The sequence below is a fragment of the Petromyzon marinus genome, chromosome 64 (genome assembly GCF_048934315.1).
Source record: "Petromyzon marinus isolate PM22_M1 ecotype Great Lakes invasive population chromosome 64, UKy_Petmar_22M1.pri1.0, whole genome shotgun sequence".
NCBI lineage: Eukaryota > Metazoa > Chordata > Hyperoartia > Petromyzontiformes > Petromyzontidae > Petromyzon > Petromyzon marinus.
The window spans coordinates 13,931,033-13,954,861 of NC_133730.1; the positions used below are offsets into that span (position 1 = coordinate 13,931,033).

General features: G+C 44.1%; 1 protein-coding gene across 1 annotated transcript in view; it reads right to left on the minus strand.

The window, feature by feature from the left end:
- Nucleotides 1–23,021, minus strand: part of LOC142906380 (anoctamin-5-like) — a gene marked incomplete at its 5' end in the record, with an annotated part of 145,602 nt that extends 122,581 nt beyond the window's left edge. Inside the window, 12 exons of the mRNA XM_076054038.1 lie at nt 7,357–7,532; nt 8,235–8,440; nt 9,413–9,543; nt 10,388–10,485; nt 11,856–12,022; nt 13,232–13,457; nt 14,754–14,828; nt 15,495–15,640; nt 16,668–16,728; nt 17,487–17,592; nt 22,310–22,444; nt 22,888–23,021. Of these exons, the coding sequence (XP_075910153.1) occupies nt 7,357–7,532; nt 8,235–8,440; nt 9,413–9,543; nt 10,388–10,485; nt 11,856–12,022; nt 13,232–13,457; nt 14,754–14,828; nt 15,495–15,640; nt 16,668–16,728; nt 17,487–17,592; nt 22,310–22,444; nt 22,888–23,021 (1,661 nt within the window). The remainder of the gene's footprint in view (nt 1–7,356; nt 7,533–8,234; nt 8,441–9,412; nt 9,544–10,387; nt 10,486–11,855; nt 12,023–13,231; nt 13,458–14,753; nt 14,829–15,494; nt 15,641–16,667; nt 16,729–17,486; nt 17,593–22,309; nt 22,445–22,887) is intronic.
- Between the last annotated feature and the right edge of the window lie 808 nt (nt 23,022–23,829).

Below are 23,829 nucleotides of genomic sequence, written 5' to 3' on the forward strand. Positions count from 1 at the left end.
GACCAAGTCCAATAATGGCTCAACAGAGTGGGTGGGAATGTGCTTCCCTTTACTCTGAGGACCAGAGTTCACTAGAAGCAATGTCAGAGGTAGCTTTGTGATGTTCTCTTCTGCGGGCCATTCTCCAATAGGACGGGTTCCGCTGCTCTGTGAGAGATCCGAGTGGATACTCCGTCTCATGACACGATATCGAAAGCACAATCTGAATAAAATGTAGTTTCTTGTATTGTACATAGGGGGTCAGACCACGGAGGACCTTCAGAATGCTGAGTGTGATCTTGAAATTAATCCTGGACTGGTTCGGGGGATAGTTGAACAATTCGAATATTGGGGCGATATCGTCTTGCATACGGGTGTGAGAAGTCTGCCAGTGGTTTTTTTAGTCCATCTAGATTTTTGGGTTAGATCATGTAAACATGCACTCAATAATACGCGTTAATATGCACTATTTACGTGACCTAACCCAAAAATCTCTATTATGGATAATCATGGTCGCGAAGGCCTTCGTGTTAAACTTGTTTTTTGAGTCATCTGGAGAGTGATGATGAAACGTATCGGGAGGCCGTAGATGAGACGTGGGGGGTGGGAGGGCAGAGAGAGAGTTGCAGTTGTTGAGCCTATTGGAGCGAGTTACAGCATCGTTGTCCTCTCCTGCAATGGCATTGCTTGTCTCCTTCGCAGAGGCGGTAGCCAAGCATCTGGTCCGTCTGCTGAGCCACGCAAGTAAGATGGCAGAGCCCCTGGGCCTACCCGCGCTGTCACGCGTGGAGAAGCAGCTTGCCGAGCTTTTGACTCGCGCAACCTCCCCAGCCTGGGCCTCGGCTCCTTCTTGGACATCCTCCATCGCAACGCACAGGTGCGTACGTGGCGTGCGTGAGCCCACCCGCCTCCAGCTGGTAAGAGGCAGTACAGCAAGTAGGTGTACGACACTGCCCGTGCAAAGTTTGAGTGTACTTATCGCCTCCGAGTGGCGCTCAATGTTAAGTTTGTTTCCAAAATTGTGCGCGGTAATATTAGTTTATTATTACCAACTTAAAACTCATTTGTCGATAACTCAAATACGTTTAAGCGTTATTTAATCACTGCCAATGCAGAGCACAACAAAGTGTCACGTAAGATGCATGGGTTTTCTCTTGTCACTCTTAAAAAATATCTGTGAATTTGGCAAACATCCCAAAGGTAGATATTGAAAATCACCGTTAAAATTGAGTGTACAGCGGTGACATTCAGATAAAATATATGATAACACTATATATGCAAAGTGGACGGGTGGCTCAGAGATCAAAGCGGTGCGTTGGCAATAATGAGATTCTGGGCTTGAATCTGGATTTTGACTGCTTGGGTTGAAACCGAGGTCTCAAGTCTTATCAAGTCGATCGTCCGAGCCCCGTCACCAGCGACTGCACAAAATTACAGTCTCATTAAACTTGGGTTTTGCACTTCATTTTCCTAATTCCATCTCTGAGAATAACAATTTCAGCTTGACTCTCGTGCGCCGCACAATCTCATAACACAGCTAATGTGAAAGTGTTGGCTCCTATTGTGTACAAGATAAAAGGCCACCCACCGCATTTTATGACACAGGGCCTGCACGGCTATGCGAGATTTACGAATGGATGATTTATTTGTCTCTTGACATTACGCCGATAGCGCATTTGGAAAACTAAAATTGAGAACGAATTTTGTGTTAATTTGCAAACTTAAATCTGTATTATTTAATCAGTTTTCGTGCACTGCATTGTGAGATGCAGCTCCATGCGTATCGTTTAGCTTTAAGCCGGTGTTTGCCTTGCGGTCGCCTCGGTGTCAACCAACTGATGTTGACGGATTTGTTGTGTCTGTGGTAGCTGTTGGAGGAGACTGGGGTTGTGATCTCCGTCCTGGGTGGATCTGGAGCCAGAGAGAGGAGCCGGAGAGCGGCAGCCCTCTCCCCGCGAGCGAGGAGTCGAGTAGCGGCTGCTCTCACTCGAGCGAGGAGTCCTTGAGCCCGCAGCCCTCCCGAGATCAGCCCTCCCCCGGGTGGGGAGCCGGGGGCCCGCGTCCCCCACAACTGACAACCTGTGTACCAACTGGCCGAGCGAGAGTTTGTGTGTATTTGAGCGTAATCGTGCCAGTGTTTAGCTGTACCAGGGAGTTTGATGCAGCAGAGTGTTTCGGTGTAGCAGGGTGTCCGGATTGTGCCGGCACACTACCCTTCTATCCGTAATGTCGTAGGGTGAGGTCCATTAAAAGTTTACTCGGACCCCAACCTGTCAAAGCGCCTAATCATGGAACGTGGTTCTCAACATCGTCCCTCACCCATGCTACGTACCTTTGAGACGTCCTGCTTTTACAAATGTTGATGAACTGGAGGGCAAAGGTCTGGAGGACCCCACATGGAGTCTGGTTTCTCACACCCGAGCCTCCTGTGACATTTCTGGAGGCTTCTCTGGGATCTTTGTCCCATTTATTGAGTGCGTATTTGGCTTACTTCTAGCTTCATCCCAAGACGTCATCCAGTTGGGAAATACCCGAAGGTTGTGGGAGTCGCCCCGTGCTTCAGTTTATTTCCAACCCTCGCAATGGCCGGATGCTCACCAGCCGGAAGACTTTTGCTGCATACACCACGACCGAGGTGTTGAGAGCAGCCATCTCGTGGCTGGTCGGCAATGGAGATAGTATTGTCGATTTGGGGAGCGTGAGTCTGTGGCGTTGGTGGTGCTGCTGTCACGGAGGCGACACGAGTTTAGGAAATTCAGTTTTGTGGGTTTCCTGTAGGGAGCACTGAAAGATCCTCCCTTCCTCTTTCTCCACCCTTTGTCTGTTGTCTCCATGTCCCCGTTCAACTCTTTCTACGCCGCTTTCCTTGAATGTGCAGCCGCCTTTACGGCCTCCCCTCTCCCCTTCTCTCCACCTCCAACCCATCTCCGTCGTAATCTCCTCCCCTTTGTTCAGGCTCTTCCCTTTCTTCCTCAGTCTATGGATGGGGTTATTGTTTATCCGGCTCTTATACAAAAAATGGAGCTTATTTTAGCCTTTGAATAGGATTTTGTTTTCTTTCGGTAGCGTGTTGCGCACCTAGGGAAGATCGAGCCACGCCACCGGTTCCCATTATCAAAATCTTTGTCAACTTGTCTCCCTCGGTAGGAATGCCTTTCCTTCTCCAGGAGGCAATTGTTTCTCTCTCTCACCTCCGTTATTTCTTCCGATGCGCTTTCTTAATCTCGCTTGCTGTGTGTCTCGACTCTATCATTCAACAAGGGCAAATTTAAAAATTTGCTTTTTTTTCCTCCACTGCTTTACCACTATACCTCCTGAGTGGGTACTTGGAGTTTCATCTAATGTACTATTTGATGGGTCGCTTTCACACAGCACAAAGGCGGTAGCTATCCGAACGGTACATTTTTCTTTCAATTTCGATAGATTCTCGAATTATTCTTGGCCAGCAGTAGCTAGTTTTGCACAGAACTTCAACATTAAAATCAACTGAGTGTCCTTGTTGGCACGTGTGCTCTGCTACTGCTGAACACGGGTGCCAACAAATAATACATTATTTAAATGCATGCCTATAAAGGGCACCATACTTCAATAGGGATTACCATTGGTACGGCTATTTTAATAAACAATAGACAGGAAGGACAAGATCAAAATGCTCTCATTATGCACATGCATAATGTACGTTGACTCGGTAATCTCCCCCCCCCCCCCACTTTGCGCGAGAGTGTCACAAATCTGGCTGTCGCCTGATGAAGCTAGTTGTAATTACTGGCAAAACGTCGTACTCCGATTGTAAATGTTGTGGCTTGGCTCTCCAAAGTACCAGTGACGAATTGGCTTGTTCTGTTTCCGTGACAACCCTACTAGTTGGCTGTGTCGAGTGGTGGCGGGTTTTAACGACACGTTTATATATGTATGCGATCTAATCCAAAAAACACCTCTATGGATGATATTGGGCGCGAAAGCCTACATGTTAAACCAAAATTTAAAATATATACAAAATAACAATAATTTCTAGTTTTCCTCATTCACATCGTGATTCGTATGAAAAGACATGAGATGATTGAGACATGTTAAATCATAAACTATTTATTAATATATACAGATAGTGTTCGACTGCAATGTCCTTTTGATTTAAAGCTTTCGTGACTGCAGTAATTCATATTCTTAGTTTTTTCGGTAAAGTCACGTTGAAGAGAAACAACAAAATAACAAAACATAACTCAAACGGTTTGAGTTATGGTCGAAACGTCGTGAGAATTTTTTATTGTTTTTTATATATATTTTGTTATTTTGTTGTTTCTCTTCAACGTGACTTTACCGAAAAAACTAAGAATATGCAATGTCCTTGTCCACGTGCAAACAGCGTTAGGATAGCAGCCTCCTTTAAAAGTCTGAGTAGATTTATATGCTGTAGAAGACAGTTGACGAATCCTCGCTGCTTGATTCCTCCTCGGATCCCTTCAGCAGTGAGTCGTCACCAGTCTTCTCTGCCTGCTCATTCTCCATGTGGCACCGCTGGGGTGGGTGCAATACGCCAGGAGACTCCTTATGCAGTGAGCAGCGAAGCAGGCCCATCTCTGCCTGCTCATCCTCAACGTGGAATTGAGGCGATGGCGGTGAGCTGGGGGCATCGGTGAGGAGGGTGTTTCGGAGACGGCCCAGCTCTGCCTGCTGCAGAATCGTCTGTACGACGAAGCGCTCGCGGCGCATGCAGGCGCGCACATGGGATGGCGTGTCCGGGATGATGTATGCAATGCAGGCCTTCGTGAGTAACACCACGTGCTGCACACGTCCACACACAGGTAAAGGATTTTCAGTTTCAGGATTTGCATGTAAAGGGTGCTTACTAAATATAATATGGCAGCATCTCAAAGTGCTTTACATCTCAGGTCAACTATTCCGGGGACCTGCAGCCTAGGGATATTATATTGTTACGTCGTTTTTCCCAAATTAAATTAAGTCATTTGAGTAATTTTTGAACATTTGGCAAATTATACCGAGGCACTTTTTTTGAATTACTTAATGGATTTTTTACGTTGACTATGCAGCAGGCAACATTTATGATGTGCAGTTAATGCACCCACCGTATTCACCTGGGCAGCCGCAAATTACCGCAACAATCAGCAAACACTTACACTCGGCCATGTCACCACTACAAAGATTCCCTGTGTAGCCTTTCACAGACTGAGACAAGTGCATCTATGAAGGTTCGCACAGTGCCTGTGGGGGTGGTGTGCACCTTTATCTCGCCAGTGATGATTTTCACACACTTCATCAAGTACTCATTTTAAGACAGAATCAACTTAAGGGAAGCTCAACACTGGTTCTAATATTTTCCACTGTTGTTGGCTGTGGCCAGAAATAGTACTCCGGTCACACAGGATTGGTAGCGCAGTTCACAAACAACAACGCAGCCGCTCCCCTTCCCACAAGCACACATGCTTACGTGTGACAAATTGCATCAACAACATGAATCGTCTGCTGCATGATGAAAGTATTGTATTACCACTATTATTTGTGATCTCAGAAATACTGTGCAATTGTGAGGTGTAATAGCATTACTGGCATTATCTGTAATGACCCATTGACAATGATCACGGTTTGCTCTGCTGACCTTAACAACTGCTCACAGATGAGTCTATACGATGGTGCAGTAGTGTAAGGCTTTGCACACTAGACTTGCAATCCAGAGGTCACGGGTGTGAATTGATCTTTGGTCGTGGGAGTGTAAACAATGGTGAAAGTTTTTTTTTTACATTCCACTGCCTCTATCCACCTAGCAGTGTAAATGGAATACATCCAGTCAATTGGTCGGCTGAGTTTGGTTCTGTCCAGTGTGGGAACTCCCACATCTTCCCAAGACGTCTGACCAGTGTGGAAGAGCAGTAAAAATACATCTTAAGGGTCTCTCTTGAGCTCCCTATAGCAGGAGTCCTTTTGCCATCAGTGACATGAGCAAGTAATTGGAGGGCTGTACCTTTATCTTTCAATGGGTTTATGAATGTGTGTGTGTGTGCATGTTGATGTGTACCTGCATGGCAATGACGAAGGCCAGCTTTGCCGTCAGTACTTGCCAGTACTGCTTGGTGACGGAGTAGGCTTGGGGATGATCCGGCGGGTAGCGATAACCTGGATACCTACACACGTACAACCACAAGCACGCATGGACTATATTGAGCAAAGTGCCTCGAAAGTAGAGTTGGCGCTAAATTGAACAAGTATGGTTGTGCACAAACGGTAAATGCGTTCACAGCCCTTAAAAAAATCCGCTTCTGAAAGAGGGCCTTCCCACAACGTGCAGCTTGTGGGGGCTCTTTTGACCATGGTTCACGCTGGTCCGTGCCAGGTTGGTGAAGGAAGGGAGTACAGATAATGGGAGAGCAATATAGCACAACTGTTAATTTTGCTGAACTACCCACTGCTGACAACCTAGCTCCACAGTCGCCTACTGCACCTGCATTGTGCATGGTGATCATCAATCTAAGCACGAACAAGGCTCAAGCCGGCTTGACTTCCGGAATCTAAGATCAGCTGTATTCGTGGTGATTTGATCATAGTCAAGTAAGGTTATATTAAATATCGATCAATATGGTTATATTGATTATAGTTGTGTATGCCAGCAATTCAAAAACGTTAGAGAAAAGGGTTGGTAGATCGCATCAATTTCTTAACTATCTGTGCTGAGGTGACCAGAAGATGGCTGTAGACCAAGTGGTTTCATGTCTGTGTGAACCTTTAAGCTTCATTTCAATATCATGGGTTCTCCAGGACCTCTTATTGCATCCCACATGCATAAGACCACCTTAAACTGGAATCCCAATGCACGGTCTTCCTGCAAAGGGATCTTGAGACTCAATTAAGCAGTCGTGGATCGATAGATAAATAAATAACATTACTCTTTAGCAAGGTAACAATGAGCTAGAATTTATATCAATCTATTATTATATTTCTCTAAGTGGGACTTTGGTTGTGAAGCCATCCCACCCGTACCCACTGCTCCCCCCCTCCAATTCCCCCCCCACCCCCTTTACTGTCCCCACCCACCATGCACACTCTTCCCCCAACCCTACCACAACCCCTTACTACCCAACTAAGCCAAACCCTGTGTCCACGGTAAGGGGCAGGGCATAAACAGAGGTGGGGCCTAGGGGAAGTGTGGGTCTTAAAAGGAAAGTCACGGAGTGAAAAGAGGAAGAGAACGAGACTAATCAGGAAGGGGCGGAGCCAGGAGGACGCCACACCCAGAAGGATGTCGCATCTACCTGGACAACACACCCAGAGATCAGTGCATCACATTCGCAGGGACGGCACCCCCGATAGCTGGGCATGACACTGAATGGCACAAACCTGCAGGTTGTGTGGATTGCCGGATCAAACCAGGCTGGCAGGATGTTGGGATAATTTTGCTCCTTGAAGTCGCTGATCTTGAAAATTGAAAAGCTGTCCTCCGTGTACCCATGCATTGTAGGCGAACCTGTGCCATACTCTGCTGAGTATCCATAATAATACACCAGGCGTGGGATGATGTCCGTTGTGAACGCCAAGATGCATGACTGTGGAATTAGCATACGGAGGCACAGCGATAGCGGTCACTTAGCATGCAATGATTTGACCAAGGCTTCTGAACATCTTACCTTGGCAATTACATTAATTTTCACAAATACAATTTGGGGGGTTGCTGCCAGAGTGAAATGGTTACCATATAAGGACTTGCAATCTGGCAGTCGTCAGTTCAGTCTCCTGACACAACAGTTGAAGCAATGGATCATTTTCTTAAATCTCCCCCACCTCCGTCCAATTAGCAATATAAATGGGTTCATCACTGTTTTAGCGCAGGTAATTCCACATCTTACAACATGTCTGGTCATCATGGAAGAGTAGGCCAAATACCGTGTAGAGGGGTTCTCTAGAGCTACCTTTAGTTGAGGCCCTTCTGCCAGCAGTGACATGAGCAAGCAATTGCAAGGCTTTACCTTTTGCGATTTTGGGAGAGAGTGGATAGGAGTGGTGGTGCAGTGATTCGTGCACTGCACTTTGAATTCAGCACACATGCAATTGACTTCCAGCTACGACTAACATCAGTGACGAGTGATACCCGAACCGCTCCTGGTCCCCCACTACACCTCTTCTCAAACCTGCCATGACCAGAATGGTGAAGTATGGTAAAAAGAACCCACACGGCTAACATGACATGTTATGTCACTCATAAGATGGGATACTGAGCGAGAAAGCGAGCGGACAATCTGGCGACTTACATTGGTGATTACAGAGAGGGTGGCAATGAAACTCAGAATGTCGGTCCAGGCTCCAATTCCTCTTGCTCGCGAAACCACAGGCCTCCTCATCTTCGTTACGAGCTTCCACGCGTCGACCCGCACTTCGATGATGTTGTTCAGCAGTGCGAGCAATGGCGCAAGTGGAAATGATGCCACGAAGAGAGTGACAAACCCGAATTGGATAACTGGGGTATATTTTGAGAATGGGTAGGGGGGCAAGGATAGGATAATGAGTGAAACAGGATATAGACACACACTCTTAATGCTGTTATGTTGTGATTACTTTAAGCAAACAAAACATATTTTCAATGCATTGAATGTGTTTTAGTCAAAGGAGACCCCAAAATATGATCACATTTTCGTATCATTTGTTCACAAAATTATCGTGTCCATTACATTGGCCACTGAGATGCGACCAGCCACTACCATCTTTAATGCTCAGCTCTGGTTCACCTGGGTTTCTTTCGCACCATTTTCCACCACTAGGTGGCTATAATAACTAGATCACATCCTGTATTGAGGACTCCATTAACCGTACCACACATTTTTAGGCATATGCACTGTGGCTGAAATGCCAACAAATCACAGCAGTTAACCACAGTGGACATGATGCACAAGAGTTTTAAATAAATAGTAAGGGGGAGAAACGTCAACCCAAGCTGACCAATGTAGCTGCATTGGTTAGCAGACAAGAGGAGCAAATATGTGCTCCTATTGTTTCTAAAACTTAACTCCGTACATATGCACATACGCGCATGCTCAAAGACAATTGTGTTACAGTATATCCATAGATTGGTGCCTATGGCCAAATCACCCAGTACGCGTCAGATTTAATCAGATCCCAGAAGTTAAGGAGAGCTGAGCCTGAAAATTGGTTGGATGGGTGACCATGCAATAGTTATTGTGGGGTTGTGAGCAGCAGAGGACAGTGCAGCAAATTACATTTTTGTATTGTACATCTAAGCTCTTACATCTGTGCTCCCTGCCTTCAACAACCCGAAGTGTGGGTAATTTCCCTCCCACAACAATGTCCGACAGATACACAGGGGCCGTACACACGTGCCTATATAGTCAAATGATACCCAATTGTGTGTTTTTTTAAAATAATAAAATAAAACGCGTTGACTCCGTAGTGTGATCCTCTGAGCTCATTGTACCCATCTCGAGGTATTCATCAAAGAGTCCAAGTGGGCTCTGGGGCTGTAGGTCCATGTCTTGCTCCCAGCGCGTGTAGACAGCCTCAGGCCTTAGCTTGGCCCGACGCTGGGCCCACCAATTGCTGAACCATCTGGGGAATTGAGGGGGGAGGTACGCATGTGCAGACACAGAGACACCCTTACACACGTGCATATCCATTTGTTCATCAACTCTAGGTTTGCTATTTCATAGCTTTCCACTGCGTTTTCAGGTTGTATCATGTGAATATCCCAAGCACGTGGAGCGAAACGTCAAGACATGCCAAACAATATGCGGTATGACACAAAACATGTCAGAGAGCTGTACAAAACAACTGCTAAAACCTAAGTAGTAGCTGTTTTTCATTTAGCCCGTTGTCAATCCACTACACTCTTTCAGTCATGGGAGTTGCTTGTCTAATATTATGAAACTATGTACGAAGCGTCTGATCGGAATATCGCATGATACTAACGAGGTGAACTTTGTCCAGTTGACTGGTGTTCACTGCTTAACCAGTGCACACTGCTAACAAGCTGTCGACACGACTTTTCACTGAATGCGTTTTCACACAACACATTTTCATTGTAACATGGTTCCTATATTTGGGAAAACTTTTCACACAACGTGGAACGTGTCCATTATAATGTGGAATGCACTCTGTTAAAACGCCGAACGCGGCCATTATAATGCTTTCCTGAGCAGTCGACGATGAACGACTGTCTTGAGTTGCGCGGCTGAGCAGTTTGATAAAGCATGCCGAATTATACAGTAACACGGCAGCCTAGCCTGAGTTATTTATCCCACCATGGGATGACTGCAAGTTGATTTTACTGTGCAAATGTGATTAACTTAGTAATTCCTTCCTTGCGCGTTTTTACTTCATGCGGAAATTTTCAGGAACGCATCTACCGCGTTACACGAGGAAACGCCGTAATCAGACTTCATGCGATACTTACGGGATGATGACCTCCTGAAAATTGCCAACCATCTGCTTCACTACCATGATGACAGTGAGTTGAGAAGTCAGTTCAAAGAGACAGCCGTTTGGGGGACACTGGAGGGGGGATGAGGTGGAGAATAGATTCAGGTTAAACACTGAAGATATGAAATATTGGGTAATACATATATGGATACCACACATCATTTCTAATGATCCTCTCACATTCTTCTCTTCAGTCAATTGCACACTGCAAAACTGACGGCTCCATATGTTAGAGGGGACAGTGATTAAGAATATCAATATTCTCCAGATTATAAGAAACACTTTCCCCCTCCCCCTCATGTATTTTAAATAAAGAAAATGGTGGCGCATCTGATAATGTTTTGTTTGTTGTCCTTCCCCCACACATCCGATGCAGGCTGTGTACGGTGCAAAATAAGTTCAACACACAACATGCATACTGCAGTTGGTGTTTAGTATCAGGTGAGTTTAATTCCAGAGCATCGTCTAGTAAATATAATAATCGTAAAACATGAAATTAAGTTGGTAGAAAACACAGAGGCACTTAAATAATAAGCTCTATTCTTTATCCTTTATGTGTATTGTTTTTGAGAGGATATCAATCAATGAATCGCCCTCGTGACGATTTCCTACAAATCTGCAGCAGGAGAAGTAGGCACCTTAATATAACACCAAATGTACTCATTATAATCATCTCATGTGTCAACAAGTCTGCCTTCAAACAGAAACATGAGCAACAGGTGCACATTTTGGGCAATGGACTTTCTTCTGAGCATAGAGTGACTGCAAATACTCAGGGTGACTCTGAATGGCAATTATGTAAATGTTAAACTACGTGTCATTAACACTGTCTTAATGACATTGATTTAACGTGTGCACAACGCAATGCTGCTTAATTCCTTACTCCAGAATTCGTTCTTGATATCATATTACGGGGCCGTTCTCTAACACAACGCGCTCCACTGCGCTACAGTGAGTCATAGGTAGTGGCTAAACATATCCTTGAGGGGGGCTGAAATACTGTACATTTTTAAGGATGATCAAATATATAATTTTAAATAAATGGCGTTTGATAAATACGGTATATAATTGAAAATGTCCAATGAGAGACCACAAGGGTACTACTTGCAAAATATGTGATAAACTAACACCCTCAAGTTAACTGGGTTACCAATTGCATCAGTCTAACACGTGTTCTGCTCGTGGTGACCTCGTGCTCTCTCAAGTCTGGTTTCGAAAACTGTTTTACTCCGGAGACTGTGTTAATGCTAGAGCTGGTGACCAGGTATGAAGACAATGAGGCCTTTTAGAGTTCCAAAAGAAAGAGTCCTTATTTCGACATTTCACCAACAGCACGGTGTGAAGACAATTGTTGGGAAAAATATCAACTACAAAAGTAAAACATAAAAATGTTGTACAAACAGCATAGAAAACAGAGGGGCCAACCCCTCAGATCTACACACCTCCTCGATTCTCCATTTTCCAAAGTAAGTGTAGCTTCCGGGGAAGCCGATGAATTTCCCCTTGAAAAATGCAATGTAGAAAGACGCCGAGTAGAAGTTGACGAACTGAAATAAGAATTTCTTGAACGTCAGCCGATACTCATATTCTCCTTGCGTCTTGGGCATCTCTGTGGGTGTGATACAAAGGCACACATGGACACAAACATCAAACAGGGCAATCAGTTTTGATGTTACTTTCATAGTTTCTGGCACACAGGCTACGAGAAGCCACTGATAATGATGCCGCATTGAGGAATAGCAACATTTCACAATGTAACGTGCTTTGATATCCATTAAAATGAATTTGAAGATCAAAAGTTAATTTCAAAGATGTTGCTGGGGAATGAGTGACAGTGCACAAGTTGTTTACCAGGTGTTGTTCACCACATTCGCCCTGTGGAGTGTCCTTCAGTCTCCATTTGCAATTAAGCCATTTACACTGTCCGTATGATGTTTGAAAGCCAGTGCACTTGATTCTCAAATATCTATAAGGTGTATCTTAGTAATTATCATGGGTCACCTTTCAGAGGGGGTGCAGGCTTCAGCAGGATAAATTACTAATAAAGGGCTCAGTAGCTGGCAACATGAGCAACACAAGCAGATAGCTGACTAGAAGGTAGCAATGCAGCAGTGAGGGTCAGCCCACAATTACATTCAGTGATTCAATGGATCGAGAGGTGAAATCAGAGTGCTAAGTTGGCACCATTGAGATCCTGGGTTTAAATCCAGGCAGCGGCCTCTGGTAACATGTGTTCTCAAGTGCAGTGAATTGATGGCTTCAGGACGGTTACTAATGATGGCATATACATTTGTAACATACACCATTTGGTTCATCACTAAATTTGGTGAAATTCTAGTTGTGAGAATGAGCAATTTGACTGTTACGAGATTAACATTATATTCCGTAGTAGTGTGGATTGAAAAGTGCTTCCCCCTAATGTGTGAACCAGAGTTCACTTGAATGAAGGGTCTCAGAGGTAGCTCAGTGATATTCACTTCTAGGGCCATTTCATGACATTAAGGGTTGCACTGGTCTACAAGAGATCCCATTGGATACTTCATCTCAAGACACGATTCTGATAGCCCAATCGGAATGAAACTGGAGGAAAAATTTAAGAGAGTTCTGACAAAAACAGGCAGTAGTTGAACAAGTGACTGGATGATGCACTGATGCTGCTATTCATGGCCCCATGGTGCAAGGTTAAAATCATGATGACATTTTTACAGCGACATTATTTACCATGCACAACATTTATCCAAGCTTCAAATTTACATGTGTTCTCTTGTGGCGTATAATAAAATAAACATATGCAAACCGTGATGGTGATGACACCTACCCAGATCAGTGAGGACGAGGGCCAGCTTGTCGTAACCTTTGTTGAGTAGTAATATGATTACGATGTTGAGGATGGAGGCCGTGATGGTGGTAACCATATCAGGTGTGAGTAGGGCACCGATCACCTTGATCTTGGTCACATGATTGGGGATACTGGAGGAGAGTATGCCAAAGATGGTCAGGCGGTAAACAACCACACCCAAAATTGCAGAAAGAATCAGGAGGATCTGCCAGTAACACAAGAAACACAGAGGTGGGTGAGATTTACAGTCTTGTAGCTCTTTTCCACTATATAACCAAGCCGTGAGTTAGCTGTGCCGAGCTAGCCTGGTGTGGCTCAGGAGGTGCAAGTTCGTTTGTCTACAGCAGAACCAAATGACTGGCAAAACGTCGTACTCAGATTGTAGATATTGTGAATTTGCTATACTAGTAATGAATTGGCATGTTCTGTTTACGTGAACAACTTTACTAATTGGCTTTGTCGGGTGGTGGTGGGTTTAATGACACATATTTACGCGATCTAATCCAAAAAAAATATTATGGATGATATTGGTCGCGAAAAGCCTACATGTTAAACAAAACCTGAGCTGTTTCGCTAACATCACACACAATGAACGTGTAATGGTAACGTCACGTGGTCAATTGTAGAAAATGATGCAAGGTTATGAAAGGAATTACTATCCCTGGCCCTGCTTGACCTCGAGCCACGTTCAGATGTGAAGTTGAGACCAAAAGCCACAGGGCCAAGGTGAGGCCAAGGCGGCAGCTTTTTAGGCCACAATCAGTGTCAAGGTCACTCAAGGTTGGGTGCGCTAGTATGAGGCCAGTGTCAAGGTCGGTACCTCTAGTAAAACTCCTCGGACTGAGGCCACACACTCAAGGCCAAGGAGCTGAGGAAATCTTTTCCATCTGGCCTTAAGGCCGAGGACTAGTCTCGAGAAACCCAAATCGAGGTTGACAGGAGCAGGTGGATAACATGATATGGCTCATGATGTATTCATTGCCTTGGGCCACCTGTAGATATTTCAGGTGATTGGATTGACAAAGGGCTGTAAGTTATATAATTATGCATGTATCTATACCCCCACTTGTAATCACTCAATGGATCACACAGGAGGAACAACATAGTTTGAGAGCGATTCTGACTGGTGGAGCAGAGTGTGGAGGTTAGGATTGGGTCAAGTAAAAATATATATATGTGTATAACCCGTATATGAATCCACTGCTGGATGATGGCCTTCCCAACCCTGCGCAGATTGTCAGGGTTATTTTCCCATACTTCACCATGCACACCAGTACAGGTTGGTAAAGGATGGAAGCAAAATAATGCAGTTCTCTGTTGGCCACAAGGTAGCTCTGCAGCAGCCTACAGTCCATTTTGTGCATGATGGTTACCCATTCGTGCAGTACCCAGGCTCAAAACCTGCTTCGCCTCCAAGATGAGGCACATAGCAGGTGACTTGGCCATAGCTCACTGGATCAGGAGAAGGGGTTCAATGTTGCTGTTGAGTTGGCGGACTCACCCAGAACAACACCATGATCCCGGAGAGGCAGTATCGGAACCTCAGTATCCTCTTAGGCATATGAGGCTCCTCCTTCTGCACTCACAATGCACGGACACAGACGGAAAAGCATTTGTATATAGATTAGTCTGTCGGAGTGACCAATGTTAGTGTGAGCCGTTAAGGTTGACTGATGAACGATTATTTGTTTTCCCCACTACTAGTTAAGCATGCGATGATATAAAGGAATGGATTTGATGGTCCTGATGTCTGAGAGTTGAGCTGGCAGCGCTGAGATTTCTTGGTTTTAATCCAGGCAGCTGCCTCCAATAAAACCAAGTAGTAAGCCGATCAGTCTGGTCACCAATATTACATTTGTTTCTTTTCTTAATTTGGACAAATTTCACCTTTCAGAATTAAAAAAGATGAGTTTGACCATCATGAACATTTCTTTGTAGCAGGGCTGATGCGAAAGGGCCACCCTCTAGTGTGTGTTCACTTGAAGGGATCTTATAAGTAATTATGTAACATCTGCTTCAGCAAACCTTTCCATAACATAGAGTTCCAAATGGACATTGTTTCATAACGATGCCGATAGGACAATCGGGATAATATTGGGAGGAAAACACAATTGACCAAAGGCCAACAAATATGTTAGAAGAAAAACTAGGAAAACAGTGAACAGTTACACATGCAACATTACAAAACAGAGGTGTGTGTGTGCCATGAGGTAGTCGCCGTGGTGACAGCAAAAAGCATTACCATGGTGATGATGTTACATTTCGTGGTCGTGCAGCGAGCCAGGTACTCGGGCCGGATGGGGTCTCCTTCCTCCGCCACTGCCGTCAGGTCCCAGCGGTACGCGAGCGATGCCTGGCGACGCTTCCAAAATTCCAGGAACACCGTGGCTGTTGCGACACACCACACGGGGAGGATTTACTTTGAAAAGTAATTTGACTATCGATTGCTCAAGGGTTCAAAAGTTACCTAATGTAGTCTGTTAAATGTAATGTTCAAAGTAACTTCATTAGTACTTTTTTTCTTTCATAAATACCTTTATTGGCTTTTTTTGGTACATTGCCACAATTTTATCCCACTTGCACTGAGTGGCATGGCATGAGATTGAGTTTTCCTTTGGATCTATAACAGAGCAGTGCTGCTCTTCGTGTTACAAAACGTTACACAAAAGTGAATGTCACAGAGCTACCTCTGTGATCTCTGGTCCACACAGTAGGGGTAGCTCTTTCCCAAATGCTTTGCCACGGAGAGGAGCGTTTGTTACGTGATAGTCAAGCTAACATTTTTATTCTCAGAGCTGGAATGTAGCCTAATTAAGTACAGAACCAACTTTAACATTATGGATTTTTTGTATTTGTTGTGCAGATATCGGTGACTGAGTTGAGACCATCATCTTGCTATAATTGAGAAACTGGTTTAATCGCAGGTGGCCACTTTCATTTCAACACAGAATCTCAGCGGCGGCAACGCAGCACTCTGAACTCTGAGCCACCTGGCCACTTTGCATTTTTCATGGAATCGCCTTGGGGTACCGCATTCGTTGCTTGTTGCAGAGGTTCGTGGTTCAAATTATGTGGCTGCCCTGATTAATATTGCCCGTGTATTAATTACACAAAAATACACACCATCTGCTTCACAGTGGACATTAAAGATTATCGGTTATCATTCGTAAGAGTAGGACAATGTGTGCAAGTCATGGTCCAAATTTGCCCTCATTGAGCAGTGGGTTCATAATAGGACTGTCAGGATCACTGCATACGAACATTGCAAGACATGATGGTACTGTATATGGTTGTACGTATGTATGTTGAACTTCTTTAACACTGTATGTGGCCAAATGTGCTCATCATCATTGCAAACATGTTGATACTTGTCACTGTGTCTGGACAATGTGTGCCAATGCTTAGCATCACTTACCCCAAAGTCCCATGAAAACTGCGAAGAATATGGTGACCGGATTTTCATACATGTGTGAAGTCTGCAACGGCACAATCAGAGGTGTTAGTCACAATTAAACCTTAAATCTTAGCATCCACGTCTTTTCAATATCAACAGCAGGAAAGTAATGATGCATCGATTGATTTTTAAGTTAAAATAGATTAATCACTCATGAAACATCCATTAAATTGTGGAGATGACAATGCTCTACAATGTCTGATATTATAGCGCTATTCATGTATCAAACAAATCTGTATAAATGTGACAGAAAGAGCAAAATAAGCAATGGGCAGTTCCATGATTGTGGACATACATTTCTGACACTTTAAAGTGAATAATAATTATTTCGTTATGACATGTCAACTAATTAGCACTGAAATTCAAATTTCAAAATACTTTGTCCACTTGTATTGATCGTGGAGAAATACTCATGAAATACATCGTGTCGGATTTACTCAGACAAAGTAACTTTTGCACTCCCGCTGGGATGTGACGATGCATTCATTTTCATGTATTTGTCTAACCATCGACTTAGTCCATTAAAATGCCCTATTTGCTAAAACTATAACTAACTACCTTAAAAATGATCACACGTGTATTATTAGTATAAAAATTTTTAACACCCACACGAATGGCAGCATAGTGTTTAGCATGATGTGCTGCAATCTAGTGATCATGGTTAATGTTAATGATACAATCTCAGCAACGTGAGTTGGCTTTGTGATAATGATGCACAGCACCAAAAACCAATAAGTATCCTTATTTAGAGGGAACATCGATGGTGTATTTGTGTGATACCTTCGCAGTCTTGCAGGTATCATTTAGCCTCCAAAAGGTGCATTTTTGGTCACACTGGGGACACATGACCAGGGATCCTCCGATGGTGTTGTTGCATATTTCTCCACTGCACACATAGACACGCACGAACATAAACACACTAATGGGCATAGTACACTTGGATGAGAAATATAATTTGCCTAAAGGTCATGCCACCTTTGAATGTGTCATACCCTCCCTTTAAACAAAGTCAGACTAAATTATGGGTTCCAACATCAAGCATTTTCCAAAGTAAAATGTATTTGCTGATTTCGATTTAAAGCTTTCGTGACTGCAATGATTCATCTTCTTTGGTTCTTTCGGTAAAGTCACGTAGAATGAGAATAAAATAATAAATTGATAAAATAAAATAACACAATAATATTCTCACGACGTTTCGGCCACAACACAAGCGGCCTTCATCAGGTGAAGGGACGAGACTGTCTGGTAGGACAGCGCTGGAGTGAAAGAGCCACGTTCAGATCACGGCCTTTAAGCTGTGTGAGAGGAACAAAGCGCCTTGACAAAGGAATTAGCATATAATTTAGCATTGAAATGGCTGAATGATTAGCTTATGACTGGTCACAGAAATAGCTATGTTAAAAGTTAAAGCATACACATCCGCAGAGGCACCCCTTGATAAAGGAATTAGCATAGAATTTAGCATTGAAATAGCTAAGTTAAAGCATACACATCCGCAGAGGCACCCCTTGACAATGGAATTAGCATAGAATTTAGCATTGAAATAGCTGAGTGATTAGCTTGTAACTGCTCACAGAAATAGCTACGTTAAAGTCAGAGCATACACATTCACCGAGGCACCTAGTACAAATCAAACAGGAGAATTTAGCATTGAAATAACTAGGTGAATTTAGCATTGAAATAACTGAGTGATTAGCTAGTGACTGGTCACAGAAATGACTATGTTGAAGTCAAGGCCTACACATCTGAGCTATTCACAGTACTATATAGTGAACCAATAAAAAACTAAAATATAAATTACCTTAATGTTATCAATAAACTCTATATTCTCCAATCAGCTAAGCTACCAACAATAAGTCGTTATATATCACAATGCTATATGGCGAAAAAATGGGTGGATTCTTACCCTCAACTTTAGCACCACGGATAGCTACGGGCCCCGTTCAGACGGACGAGTTCGTCCATGGTCGGAACAGAGGAGGGGGAGAGAGACAGCTGCGAGGCGCTATTATACTCCATGTTGTAAAACCATACCATTAACCGTGGTGTGAGAGGTATTAAGAGTCAATGCTGGCGAAAGAGCTGCGGTCTGAAGGTCATCGTAAAAATACAATTAATTAAGAACAGAAATGGTTTAAAACATCTTTCCAGTGGTTACTAAGCCAGAATCCATCTTCTCGGTTGAAATTGTCTCTGTGCTTGTATATGTGAATGGCCTCATGAACGAATCTCTCATGGTAGCCAGTTGGTTTGCAAAGAACCTCCGTCTTGGAGAAGTCAATGTCATGTGAGCCCACTGAATTATAACAGTGATCTGCCACGGCAGAGGAGTTCGTCCTACCGTGTTTCAAGTCTGCTTTATGTTCGCGGATGCGGTCCGAGATATGTCTTTTGGTTTCTCCAATGTAGCTACTACCACAGAGGCACTTTAGTTTGTAAACGCCCGGGTATTGTATGTCTGGAACAGCATCTTTTACAGATGGAACTAAATCACGGATTTTATGTACTGTGTTGAATCGGACCTGGATCTTGTGTTTATTCAGGATTTTGGAGATCTTTTTAGTGACCCCTGCAATGTAGGGTAAGGTGATGGTTTTGAGTGGCTCCACAAGAGGATCCTTCTTCATGACTGGAGTGATGGCTTTGCGGATTGTGTAGTCGGAGTAGCCATTAGCCCTGAGAGCCTGGTGTACGTGCTTGAGTTCACTGGTAATGTGTTCCTGGTCGGAAATGCATTGGGCTCTATGGTATAGAGTCTTGATGAGGGAGTTCTTCTGGAATGGATGGTGGTGGGAATCCGGTTTCAAGTAAGCATCTGTATGGGTAGCTTTCCTGTAGACAGAGTGGCTCATTGAACCATCATGTCTCCTTTTAATTAAGACATCCAAAAAGGGTAGTTTGCCATCTTTTTCGACCTCCATGGTAAATCTGATTGCTGGGTGTATGGAATTGATGTGGTCGCGGAATTGGTCTAGAGCAGGCTGGCCATGTGGCCAGATGACAAAGGTGTCATCAACGTACCTCTTCCATAAGGTCGGGCGTAGAGTGGCAGTCTGGATGGCGTCAGTTTCAAATTTTTCCATGAATACGTTGGCTACAACCGGAGATAGGGGGGAGCCCATTGGGGTGCCCTCAGTTTGTTTGTAGAAAGTTCCATTCCAGGTGAAGTATGTGTTGGTTAAGCAATGTCTCACCAGGGGGGGTACATCAGTATGCAGTCCTTGATGAACCAGATCTTCAATGATAGCGATGGTGTCAGGTACCGGGACTTTGGTGAACAAGGACACCACATCAAAACTGACAAGCAGGTCGTTTGGGGACAGGGAAATGCCTTTGATTGTCGATACCAGGTGAGTAGAATTTAGTACCGCAGAGGTGGTTTTTCCAGTGAAAGGTCGCAGTATATCAGCAAGAAAACGTGCCAGTTTGTAGGTGGGGGAGTTGATAGTAGAGACGATGGGACGAAGGGGTGTATCTTCTTTGTGTATCTTTGGAAGGCCATATAATCTTGGTGGTCTGGCAGCAGAGGGTTTCAACGAGAACTGTTTGATCTCATCAATTAATGCTGTTGAATCAGAGATGATTTTGTTCGTTTTGGTGACCAGGCTGTTGGTGGGATCTCTTTTTATTTTTGTATAGCTGCCATCGTTGAGTAGTTCTCAACGATGGCAGCTACTATCAACTCCCCCACCTACAAACTGGCACGTTTTCTTATTGGTTCACTATATAGTACTGTGAATAGCTCAGATGTGTAGGCCTTGACTTCAACATAGTCATTTCTGTGATCAGTCACTAGCTAATCACTCAGTTATTTCAATGCTAAATTCGCCTAGTTATTTCAATGCTAAATTCTCCTGTTTGATTTGTACTAAGTGCCTCGGTGAATGTGTATGCTCTGACTTTAACGTAGCTATTTCTGTGAGCAGTTACAAGCTAATCACTCAGCTATTTCAATGCTAAATTCTATGCTAATTCCATTGTCAAGGGGTGCCTCTGCGGATGTGTATGCTTTAACTTAGCTATTTCAATGCTAAATTCTATGCTAATTCCTTTATCAAGGGGTGCCTCTGTGGATGTGTATGCTTTAACTTTTAACATAGCTATTTCTGTGACCAGTCACAAGCTAATCATTCAGCCATTTCAATGCTAAATTATATGCTAATTCCTTTGTCAAGGCGCTTTGTTCCTCTCACACAGCTTAAAGGCCGTGATCTGAACGTGGCTCTTTCACTCCAGCGCTGTCCTACCAGACAGTCTCGTCCCTTCACCTGATGAAGGCCGCTTGTGTTGGGGCCGAAACGTCGTGAGAATATTATTGTGTTATTTTATTTTATCAATTTATTATTTTATTCTCATTCTACATGACTTTACCGAAAGAACCAAAGAAGGTATTTGCTGATGTTTAATTATAATTTTCGTTGATATCAGTGGTGTAACATCTCTATGTATTGATTTCCAGGGGTGTTTACAGCCCTTTTATCAATCGACTTCTGGCTGAGGGCCTCCCCACACCTCGTGGGTCATGAGGGCTATTTAATTCTAGTCATCCCACACTGGTCAGTACGGGTTGAATATGGGAAGCGAAGACTCCAGACACAGAGTACAGCAATGTATTTCCTGCACTTGCTCCCCGCTGTCCGTCATGCAGCTCCAAAGAGTCTATGTGTGTAAGTCGTATTATAAGGATACGTTTCACATTTAAACATTTTGGATTTGAATATTTTTTGCTTTTGATTTTCGGATTATTTACAATTCGTAAGAATGTACAATATATTCATGTGAACAAGAGTGACGAAACCCGATGCCACGTGATACGTGTCGTCGTGAGTGACGTCACAATGGGCGATGTCATGTTTTCTGAGCAATCCAAAACAATGTTTAATTTTCCCTGGATTGTCCGAAATATTGTAGCTAGGCTTGATTTTTTGGATTTACTTTTAGAAACAGAGACATTTGGAACATATATACATATACAATATATTGAATGTACTATATTTGTACTGTATATGTATATAAACTGTATGAGATTGTATATATGTGCATATGTACTTTAATAGTGAAATGTTAAAGATGTGGCCCTGAAATTGCTTGCTCATGCCACTGCTGGTGGAAGGTCCTCCACTAAAGAATGCTCTAGATTGCCCCTCGAGATGATATTTGGCCTACTCGTCCATGATGGCCAGACGTCTTGGACACGGTGGGAGTACCCATATTTTACCCCATCACATCTGAACTGCCAATCATCTAACTGCGGTGTCTCCGTTTATACTGCTGAGCATATGTGGGATAACTGAAGAAACCTAGCCATTATTTCAGCTGCCATGCCAGGCGATCGCACTGGAAATCTATAAACTGCAATTCTAGAAATGTAACTATTACGCCATGGCAGCATCCCATGGGATTGTATATAAGTGTATATGTATGTCTATATGTACTTTACGTGTATATGTACTTGTGTATAGCCTTAGTAGGTGCTTGCTGATACTCATTGTTCAGTCTGTATTGCTATACAGGAGATCTGTGTGAGTTCTACATCTGACACATGAGTGTATGTGTGTGTGTGTTTGTATGCATTTGTCTGTATGCATGTGTCGGGCCAGTACCTAGTGATGTCACGGTCATTGCTGAATACTCCAAAGAAAAAGGAGATCAGGCCGACGATTGCAGCGAAGATCAGCATCTTTGTGTAGAAGCCGAGCCATGCAAAATAGAGCCCCACTTGCTCCCCGAAGTATGACCTGTGCCGACAACATCACTCGCACACACAGCGCAAACATCACCAACCGCACATGGCACCAGTGGTGTAGCTATCGAATATGTAAGCAAGGACCATGGGCTGGAGGGAAATGTGAAGAGCAGGGAAGGCATGGGCAAATGCTATTCTGGAACTCCATTTCCCCAGCCGTCTGTGCTATCAACTCCCAGCTAGCATTCAAGTCCAGCCTTAGGACCTTTCTGGACAGGGCACGTCCCTAAGAGGTACGATGGCCTGTGGTCGAGACTAAGAATGATGTGGCAGTCAAGAGAAGGAATGCGTCTGAGAGGATGTGCACCACAGAGATTTAAGTAATGAAATCAGCATGTGTGCAGGAGCCACATGGATCGTTGCATCAGGAGACTGGGAGAGATGGCGAAGGCTTGGGGAAGTCTTCATCCAGCAGTGGATAGGGCATGAACTTACCGCACAAGGTCAAGAGGCTGCTCCTTGAAAGAGCGCCCGGCTCTCGCCCACTCCCGTCGCAGTGTGTTGCGGTCGCCCAGCGTGTTCGGGTTTTTGGTGGGATGAACAGACTCACTCTGACATGGGGAAAGCAATTGTTAGTCACAAACACTGCATGGACATTCACAAATTACCAGCTCCACCCCCCCAAAACTCTGCCGTGGCGCTGCTGTGGTGTAATGGTGTTGCACACTGCACTGGACTTGCAAAGTTAGAGGTCGCCCATTTGATTTCATGGGAACGACAGTTAAAACAATGACCACGTTTCTTAATCACGCTGCTTCTTCCCAGCAAGCAGTGTAAATGGGTGCACCCACAGTTAATCTATTGGTTGTTCACGTGTTGTGGGATGAAGTGTGGGTACTTCTAATTCTTCCAAAGACTTCTGTCCCACGTGAAATAGTCGGCCAAATACCCTTGAGAATGGCTCTCTAGAGTGCTCGTGGAGTCCTTTCCAATGCATGGATATTGAACTTCTTTTACACCGTATGTAGCCAACCATGCAAATCAGAGGTGTGTTTAGTGAGCTGGGGAACCTGGACACCTATGCGGCGCATCTCTGTGGGACACTAATGTTAAGTATGTGGTAAGCTTTAGACTATGCTATAGCGTCCTATACAGGTGTGCAATTCAGGTGTCGTACCTGGGCCTCCCGTAGGGTGTCAGTGTGCCCTCCACCCCCTACCCCCCCAACAACTTACGTCATGCAGTGGATAGGCTGCAGTATAGCAGCCATTTTCAATCATTTGGTTGATATTTAATATGTTCGTGCTGTCTTGTGGCATGGGGTTTTGCAGCATGTAGTGGACCTGTGTGAGCACACATGACACACATGACAAACATAACATGCATGAAACATAGGGCTGGGTGGGTTAGCTATTATTGACTCACTCCACTCTGAAA